This window comes from Halyomorpha halys, unplaced genomic scaffold, assembly GCF_000696795.3.
Source record: "Halyomorpha halys isolate HHAL.00 unplaced genomic scaffold, Hhal_1.1 Scaffold67.1, whole genome shotgun sequence".
Classification (NCBI taxonomy): Eukaryota; Metazoa; Arthropoda; class Insecta; order Hemiptera; family Pentatomidae; genus Halyomorpha; species Halyomorpha halys.
Genome location: NW_027111562.1, coordinates 448724 through 459580, shown reverse-complemented (window position 1 = coordinate 459580; position 10857 = coordinate 448724). Strand labels below are relative to the sequence as shown.

Sequence of the window (10857 nt, the reverse complement as noted above, 5' to 3'; positions counted from 1 at the left end):
TCTATTTTTAAATTTTCTTCAATAAAGCAATTATATTTTAGTTTATATTTGTTAGGGTTGTCGTGGTGTTGTTTTGTTTCATAGTTATTAGGGGTTTCTTATGTATTTTGATTAGGTATGACATAAAATATGTCTTCCTATGTCTTGCTATGTTATCATTTTATAATTATCATTACTTTAATTCGTTAAATTTTCGATATCGATATTTTAAAATATCGATATTTTTCTTTCGATATCCCATCCCTACGGTCAACTATCCCTCATAATTATAAAAACTATTAATTATACATCAGGAGCTTGCAGGGCTTCATTTCATTGCAGGGCTAAGATCTTTTATTATATAATAAATGTAATAATATTATAATGGGTTCTGGAGCCCTCCTGAGGTCAACCCAGCCCCTTAATTGAGCAAAAATCTGGCGGTCGAGCGTGATTCTGACCAAATCACCTCCTTGCACAACCGTTGGTCTAGTAACACTACTTCTTTAAAAAGTACTGAACCCATTCATGGTTTGTAGCGATACAGATTTAATTTTAATATTATTATAATAAATTTTGTATTCGCCCCCATGCATAATAAATAATATTTACTCCCCTTATCACGGAGGTGTCAAGAATCAACTATCTTTTGTTTCACCTTTCCATTTATTTTTATAAATAAATAAAACAGTTCGTGTTATGTACATTTTTTTCCACAATATCAGTATAGAACTAAATTAGTTACCCCGTGTAATGCTAACAGTATCGCCTACACGCCGAGTTTACTTTCCCTGCGTGTACCGCCTCCAGATGATGTTTGCTGGAAGAGAGACCGAACAGGGGGGGCTACCTAGGGAACCTAAACAAACAAGAAGCAGCTGCCGGTGAAACAATAATGTCACTGCAACAACACGGTCAACAGCCGATAGTTGTCTCAGCCAACAACAATTCCATGTTTTAGGTCAACAACACAACACATCTCTCTCGTAGAACTTTTTTTTTTATTGGCTTAGCAGGGAAATATCTCCCAGGCCTCTGGATAAACTTTTAGTAAATTTCGAAATTATTAAAACTCTTTTCTTCTAGAATATAATATAGTTCATCGCAGGGCAGTCGAAATATTAGTCGTAGAGTTAATAGCACTATACCTTACCATTGAGCTACCCACTCCCATCATACATATATGTATTACTTTTATAATATGTGTATATTTATTATTTTTTATACGATATGCTATCTTTATATTTATAAACCTTTTTTCTTATTATTCATTATAGTGATAAAAAAAAAAAATTATCTGTACCGCTACAACCCATGAAGGGTCAGATGTTCAGTACTTAGTAAGGGACTACTGTTACTAGAACAACGGTTGTGCAAGGAGGTGATGATGATTAATAGTGTCCTTTTTATATTTATTACTTTTAGCCTAATGTATTTATTTTTACTTTATTTGTATGCATGTATATAGAATGCGATTTTGAATTTTTATTTAATATAATTCTTGACCACCATGTTAGCTTTTTACCTAATAAATTGTTGCTATATTTGAAATTAATTTTTATACTGTTTTTTTTTTTTCGTACCCTCCATTGAAAATAACATGATGTGGTACAATGATGTCAGTTGAAGTGTGCTGCCTTCAATTTTTTAAATTTTTATACTGTGGACTAAACTCCTGTTTTATGTTTGATGAAAAAAAAAGTTATCTGTGAGAAGGAGAAATAATTAATGATAAAAAAATATATATAAAAAAATAATGAAGAATTTATTTATAATCTTAATATTTTTTTGAGACTGGCAATTCTTTAATAAATAACTCAAACACTATCCAATTATAGTCTCAAAACTTTATTTCTTTTATTCATCCAACGTTTCGGCCAATCCGGCCATCTTCAGGGACATCTCATTACCACTTTGCAAACATATAATTTAAAAACTCTAAAACTTCATTCAGGTTATTCTGCCCAGGTCAAAACATTTATATCTAATTAGTTAATTATCCATTAAAAAAACAGTCAAAAATTATTTCTCTGCAAACACTATTAATAAACATTTATCACAGATAAGCATTTATCACAGATAAGTGTTTATTATTGGCCGAAACGTTGGATGAATAAAAGAAATAAAGTTTTGAGACTATAATTGGATAGTGTTTGAGTTATTTATTAAATAATGAAGAATATTAACATTTATAAAGAATATTAAAAAGCTATAAAAAATGAAAATATGTAAGGTAAAAACATCATTTTTAATTTTAGCATATAATTAAAAGAAAATGTATACCATGACTATTTATATTATTTTATAATGTAACTATTTAGTAGTTTTCAAAACAAATTGTTCTTTACTAATTTGAGTATGCTGTGTATGAGGGAAACTAATGCAGTTGGGCAGCACCGTTTTGATAAAGCTAAAATTAAATTTTTATATTAGTTTAATAGGGAGCGCGGTGGCACAGTGGTAAGGCACGATGATACCAACTCCAAGGACCCGGGTTCGAATAAGGCTGGGCAAAAAATTGTTTTCTGTTACACTGTAACCGTGAGTCAACCCTGTGAGTTCTGGAGCCCCTTCCTGGAGTCCGCCCAGCGTCATCATAAATTGGGTATCCTTTATTGGATTAAAAATGACTCTGACCGAGTCACCTCCTTGCAAAACAGTTAGTCTAGTAACAGTACTTACTACCGTAAACCTAGGGAGAAACCCCTGGACTGGATATTGTACAAATTAATTGTTGTTGGGGCCCAGCGCCGACAGACAGGGGGCGAGCCCTCACAGGCAGTAAATCTCGAGAGCAATGACATTTAGTAAAATGTTAGGATGAGATTAGAAGGGGAGGGGGAGCTGGGAAATTGAAAATTAGCTCGCGCCCCCCCCTCAACTGGTGGCGGAGGATAGCCTCAGGCAACAACACTACGCCCTCTCTTATCTCGATCTCGATTAGATTTATCTAGAAGGCTATTTCCTAAGATACAATGGCCAGTTCCACCGTTTAGATCCAGTCATTTGAAAAGTATTATCACAATGAAACGAATAATAAATTTCTGGACCAACATTGATTCGAGAAATTTATTTTTAAAATATAATAAGCCAAAAAAATATACTGGATAATTTAAAAATTTCGTGCGGTGTGCGTATCATAAAACTTTCACTTAACAATAGTAGCGAAATCCGTTTTTTATCACCTTAAGAAAGAATAAATAAATTTTTTTTTAAAAAAACGCGAAAATATAATTTTTTAGCCCAAAATTTTTGTCCTACATAGGCCTTTGATTTCTATTCAATAAATAAATAAAATTAACTTCAACACTACTCAACCGATCTAGACGAAACTTGGCAATGGTTTAGGACTCTAAAAACTGCACCAAAGGGCACATACTGGATCTATGTAAACAGATTAAGAACTGGAGATATAAAATAAAACTTTAAAAAGTTTTTCTTTGTTTAAAACTAATATTTCTCCCTTATAAGGACATTAAACCTAAATTTTGTAAAATTACCGTAGGAATTGGATAAAATGAAGAGGTGTTTTGAAAGATTTATGAACAATGGTCACCGGAATAAAAAAAAAATTATCCAAATAAATCTTTTTTTTTTTAATTTATTTATTTATTGACATTTACAACTATATATAAAATACAAGTAAATTTGAAGTAAGATCACAACGGTATAATACAGCATGAAAAGAAAAAACAATTGGTAGCACTTTAAAAACATGTTTACAATATAAGGTCCAGAGGCCATCTTCTTTTCAGGCGTCTCGGGAGATTGCCAGGAATGGAAGAGGAAGAAAGGTTGGAAACTAGTGGGTTTGGGTGGTTAGGGAGTTTATAATGGAAGGAATGATATCGGGTTCGGGCTAGATCGGTTATATAGGAATATTTAGGTCTTTATGTATGATTTTATTTGTCAAAGTAAGGAGCATTGAGGATTTTTGATTGTAAGATTGGATACGAGAGGAATTCGAAGGTTTAGTGGAGCCCCAAAGCTCAACTCCGTATGCCCAGATAGGCCTTATTACAGTCATGTGGATCAGTCTTTTATAATGGATTGGAAGTTTAGACCGTTTGTCTAGTAAATGTTGTAATAGTCGGAATCGGTGTGCATCTCCTGCCTTTTTAGTCTTGTATGAGGATTCCAGGTTAGTCGTTTGTCAAGATGTAGTCCAAGATAACGAATCTGTTCTACAGGGGTAAGAGCCACATTATTAAAGTATACTGTAGGTGAGTAGGTAGTTTTACGACGAAGGGTGATTTGATGGGATTTATTTTAATCCTCCAATTTCGACACCATTCTTCGAGGGCTGTGATATGGGATTGGAGAGTATGACATGCAATCTAAGGGTTATTATTAACTGCGAGCACACATGTGTCTGTATAGACGGTGTACAATTCATGTTAAGTATTTTTATTAACAATGACAAAGTCTGCTTTTTAATGTTTGTTTATTTCCAAATATTAAATGAATGTATGATTTTAACTAGCGTATTTGATAAGTTAATCATTAGGGTTCTCATATTCTGAAATGTCCCCACATTGTATAGACCTGTGGAATTTTCAAATTCGTCAATGACAAATGATCTTTTAACATAACCTCACCTGAACAACTTTGGTGTCTTTTTCCAGGTTGGTTTCCAATGGGACGAGAAGATCCACGTAAAAGGCCTTAAGCTGAAACAGAAATAAACAGTATCGAATTAATCCTTGGTCTCTACAAAGGTAACAGAAGGAAGGAGAGATAAATAAAAGGCTGATGAAGTTTTGTTTTTAATTAAATGAAAAGAAACGTCGCCCCCGGCTTTGAGAGGGACATAGCAGTGCTCTGAATTACACAACTTCTATCTCAGCAGTTGCAATAAAGTTTCCTTTTAGTGTTTTCTCTTCTTCATTCCGCCATTTACTGTTTTATTGGAAGCGACTGAAGAAATAGTGATATAGATGGACTCTACTATGAGCTTTTTAGAATTGTAATAAAGCGTAACAGTAAGCAATAATTTTAAAAGTAAATCTACCATACTCAAGGGCAATAATTATTAGGACTATAACAAACTTTACAATACCATTAGTACATATTAAAGAATAATTTACTCTGCCAACGAACCGGCCTGAATATCACGCCTTCTTCAGGGCTACAACAACAAAAAGTTAACAGCCATGCTAAAATTAAAATAAAACAGTATAATAAGGTAATAATGATAAAAAATGGAAAAGATAAATAAAAAATCAGAAAATGAGACCAGTACATCATGTAAATAATAATATATGAAGAAGATGGTGAGGGTTGCGGTCAAAAAAGAACAAAATCGTTTTCAACTATTAATGTCCGACGTTTCGCCCCAACTTGCATGGTTTCATCAGGGCTGTTCAAGACGATAGGTTAAAAAGGCATTCTATATATCGTTATCTTGTTAAAATATTAAAAATATTTTATATTATACGGTCAACTATTTATATATAAATAATAATAAATTAAAATCATGAGGAAGAGTGAGAACAGTTTTTTTTAATAAAATAGATTTTTTTTTTTAAATTGATGATCAGGGTTGTAGTCTTGTACAACGGCACTTCTATAACAATTGAAGGATTGTGAATAAGAACGATGAATCATCAATAAAATATATATAAATTAAAAATAAGATGAGATAAATAGATAAATATGATAATTCTTAAGACAAGAGAGAAAGAAAAGTTAATAACAAGAATAATGACATTTTTAGATTTAATAAAATAAATAATTGACTTCGAATCGGGGAGAAAGAAGTTAATATGAGAAAAAGATGAAGAGGATCAATAAATAAAATAGTAGATAATAGAATGTCCATAATAGGATAGACAAATATAGAATTTCTAACTTTAGTCTTCTTGTTGAGGATGGATTTCCCAAGTTGTAGGTCACTGCTACAACTTTCTTCTATTGTTTCCATTTGTAGTTCCCCAGGGGAAATCCAGAAAGTGAAAAAAAAAATCGATTTCAAAGATAATGAGAATTATGTAAATAAAATAACACAATTAAGTTACACTAGTATTTAGTTTACCCCTGCGAGAAGTTGCTTGTCGTTTCAGTCTTGTGTGTGGATTCCAAGTAAGTCTCATGTCAAGATGGAGTCCTAAGTATCAAATCTGTTCAACAGGCATTAGTGGTGTATTTAGAAAGGATACTGTAGGATAGGAGGGCAGAGGTTGATCTGGTGGGATTTGTCAGGATTTATTTTGATTCTCCAGTTTTTACACCATTCTTCAATAGATGTTATGTGTGCCTGTAGTGTTTGTGATGCATTAGTTGCGTCGTTGTTTACAGAAAGTATACATGTGTCATCAGCGTATGTTGTTAGGACGGTGTTAGGGTGGGTTGGGATGTCAGCTGTATAAACCGTATAAAGAATGAGACCTAAGATACTACCTTGAGGAACACCGGTGATCTAAATTTAAATGTCGATTAAACAAGTGATTCTGATTCTCACAAATATGCTCTATGTGAGATCAAAATGTTCCTCCTTCCGTTGTAGAAATTTCCTTGCATCCTTCATGTCCTCAGTGCATTCCAGTAACACCCACTCACGGTCTTCAGCCTTATATGTAACTGCCCATTGAACCGCAGCCTAGGGCAAATATTTCCTTATCCGTTCCTCTTCCCTATGGTATTCTACTTCCTCCTTCGTTCGTAGTTCTATTACCTTCCAACTTTCAAATCCTGTATCTCTAATCACCTACTATTCAACCAATTCTCGAACAATAACTTAAATTGTTCAAATAAAAATTTAAATTGATAGAAAGAGAGATAAGATTTAATATAAAGAATATGCCTTAAGATTTACAATGATTTTTTTAAAACACAGACAAAAAAAACACCGACTGAAAATCAGAAACATCAAATGGAGAAAATTTAATGTTTCTTATTTTCTTTCAAACTTGTAAATATTTATATAAACAATAATTGTACCTTTTTTGTTAATTATTTTTAGTTCAGTAATACTTTTATTCCTTATCATTTTATTAAAAGTCAGCCACCTTATGATTTATGATATGATATATGATTTTATTTTATATATTCTGTTAATTATTATTTTTTCTTTTTTTTCTTTCCCAATTCATTATTTTAATTATATTTTGTGATTATTTATTATTTAATTTTAATTTTAATTTAATTTTAAGACCCTAAAGCCTAATTATGACGCCTGTAACATTATTCTAAAGGGACTAGTCGCAGAATAAATAAATATTACTATTATGCCCTTAATTTTTGGCCAAAATATATGTCCAAATTTTAATTTTTTTTATTTTTATCTACAATTTTTAAAAAATTGCCAAGTCCATGAAGACCACCCACAGATGGAAACAGTAACACCTCCATACTGTGAATATGATTTATAAACAAACCCTTTGGATTAAAATATGAAAAGGAAACAAAAAGACTAAACGGACGAGAACTGGAAGGAAGAAGAACAGATGGTAAGAGGAGATTTATAGCCAGCTCTTGCCTCTTTGTTCGCCTCCTTTATCGCCCAACGACAAATGAACCAGGATCGTCAGGGAGAGACCAAGAAGAACGAACCCAGTCTTTTGTAGAAGGCCGGGCATAATTAACATAGAGCACTCCCTTCTTTGTTATATGCAATGCTAGGATAAAAACCTGAATATGAACTCTATTTTGTTTTAATATAATATTAATAATTTGTTAACTAAAGATGTTTTGTGTTTTTACAAATCTGAAACTTTGTCACAGATAAGCAGGTATACATTTTTTTCCTGAGTCCCTTCATTTCCTACATATTCTGAACATGGTCGTGGGACCACCACAGAAATGAAAGACGACCGACCACCCAGGCCGAATCGGACCAACAACGCTGCAGTTCCAAGGTTGCATAAACCTACGTCTCAAATCTCTCAGCTACACAAATCCCCAAGCAGGCACATATATCTTAAAATGTGGCACCCTCAAGAACCAGTAACAACTTGTATACAACATAATAAAACTTTTTTTCTTTTTTAATCAAAACGTTATTAATTGATAAATATTACACTTTCATTGTTGGGAAATAGGTGATAACTTGTCACATTCATTGCAAATAAAAATCATAAAAATAAATAAACAAAAAATAAAAAATAACATAAAATAAATAAGTAAATGAAAAAAAAAAAAATCATTCTCTAAACCAATATAAACAGAAGGATAAAAATCGAACTACGTACATGAAATGAAAAAATATATAGGAAGATTATTGATTGACCGTGTGTTTAGTATATGGTGCGGGTGCGGTAAAAAAAAATCAAATAGTAAATGATTATACTATTTTTATTGAGCCAACGTTTCGCCCCACGTTGCAGGGCTTCGTCAGGGCTAAAACATATACAAACACTTGACATAGTTAAAAAAAAAAAAGAAAAAACAAAGTGAAAAATATCAGGAGTATACAATGAAAAGTAAAATGTAATAATTATTTATTATTATATTATTATGTTTAATAATTATTATTATTATATTTTACTTTTCATTGTATACTCCTGATATTTTCCACTTATGTTTTTTCTTTTTTTTTTTTAACTATGTCAAGTGTTTGTATCTTTTTTAGCCCTGACGAAGCCTTGCAACGTGGGGCGAAACGTTGGCTCAATAAAAATAGCATAATCATTTACTATTTGAGTTTTTTTGACCGCACCCGCACCATATTCCGTTCAGAAAAAATATATATATTTTATTATAGAATTAGTCTATTATATTGCTTCTATACACCCCACTGTAAATATTACTAATCACGGGTTAAGTTTGCAAATTTGTGGACTTATGTCCTTTTTTAAGTAGGGAAAATCAGCCCGGTGTATTAGTATAACAAGGTGTATCTGCAACACCCAAAGAGGAGGCAAGGAGAAAGCAAGGAAGAACATGAAAAGAAGAGGCGATTATCCTTAGTAAGGATCCTGCTAATTAGGAGATGACTGGTGCCCTCCCATCTATCAGCATCTCCTTTCAGTTTCCTTCTTCTGCACTTTATCAAAGGATCCCGAGGCTTAAGAAATTTACCGAGGCTTCCGAGTAATGAACGGAAGCCAAGGGCCTGATCGGGGAAAGCCATACCTGCCTGTGAAAGGAGTTTAGACTTTTAAAATAAAAATTGTTTAAAATGATTGGTGGTTCGGTCAATAAAGAATATAAATATGTAAATATTCATCTATTAGTGTCAACGTTTCGGCCAGAATTTCAGGATTAAGAAAAAAAAGAAGATAAAAAGCATAATAAATAAAAGGAATTATGAATGATTAGAAAATAACTAACATTATAGGTTATTATATACATAAATAGTCTTAAAAGACACAAATAGTCTAAATATTAAAGGAAAAAGGCTATATGTGAGAAATAATATAAATATATATATTTTTTTTTTATTGATATTTACAACTGTATAAAAGATACAACAAGTAAATTTGATCATAATGATAATGATATGATACAGCAGCAGAGATACTACCCAGTAGTAGAACTCTTAAAACATTTTACAATATAAGGTCACGAGACCATCCTCTTTTCAGGCGCCTCGGAGGATTGCCAGGAATGGAAGAGGAAGCAAGGTTAGAAACTAGTGGGTTGCGGTGGTTAAAAATAATATTAACATCAAAATATAGGAAATAAGAAATAATAAAATACGTATGAAAATCTAGTTAGTAAATATATGTACAAAATTAAAATTATTTAAAAATAGGGTGATATAGATTCAGTATTTAAATTTGATTTTTAACTAAATATAAATAATTGTATAAACAATATAATGTTTATTTACATTAAAAGGTTTAATAATGAGTTTATATAGCGCGCATACCTGTTTCAATCCTCTAAATTCGGAGATTTAAAATAGAAATTTACTTATTTATTTGTATATACATGGACATTCATTCATGATACAGATATAAATGTTCCAACAGTGATTTTGTTACTATTAAGTAATAATTGAAGTCAGTACAGTTTTATTATTGAGTTTATATAGTACACAAAGCTATTGTAATCAACTAAATTCGCTATTTTATAGCGATCATATCATAAAAATATATGAGTGAAGTAAGAAGAGATGCTGATGTGAAGATAAGTTGAGATAGTTGGGTAATTTCAGTTTGTCAGTTTGCTAAAATACCAGATTGGAACCTTGGCCTTATTGCAACTGTAATATAAGCCCTTGATAAAGTGATTCTGAAAGGGTTGGAGTTGTCTTCTCGCCCTTATTGAGAAACTAGACTCGAGGCTATCAAACTACTGCTTCGCGCTCTAAGGGCAGTTTAACTTTTGTTTAGGATATTCTGCTCTTTACTGTCCTCCATATTATAAAACTTCAGTGTAGAGTCGACCATGTTTATTTAATAAAAAATTAATTTTTTTAAAAATAAAAATATTGTTGAAAAAAATACCGATATTTATTAAAATATTAATACTTTGTTTTCCTATATCTGCTTTTCTATTTTTACGTGTTATTACGTCTTCTGTTTATGACCTAATATGACGAGGTGAATTGGTCAGAATGACGCTCGACCGCCATAGTTTAATTACCGCCCTATTAAGGCCCACTTCATGAGGCTGGGTGGACTCCAGTCGGCTCCCAAACCCACAGGGTTGACTCAGGGCTACAGTGAAACAGAAAATAATTATCTGTCATTCTCGAACCTTGGTTTCAGGAGTACCACATTGCTTTAACACTACCCGCTCTCACATTAATAATATTAATAATAATAATTGTGAGAGATAGTTGACCGTGGATGATAAATGAGGAGAAGATGGTTGGGGGTGCGGTCAATGAAAAACACAAATAAGTATGATTAACTTATTTTATGTGCCGATGTTTCGGCTAGAGTTTCTAGCCTTCTTCAGGGCTAAAAACAAAACAAGATAACAACCACA

General features: G+C 32.1%; 1 protein-coding gene across 1 annotated transcript in view; it reads right to left on the bottom strand.

Annotated features, from left to right (window-relative positions):
- The window catches only part of LOC106692686 (Insulin receptor substrate 53 kDa), a gene marked incomplete at its 5' end in the record, with an annotated part of 52649 nt that overhangs the window by 31853 nt on the left and 9939 nt on the right, over positions 1-10857 (bottom strand). The window contains 1 exon segment of the mRNA XM_067049634.1: positions 4578-4649. Coding sequence (XP_066905735.1) covers positions 4578-4649 — 72 coding nt within the window.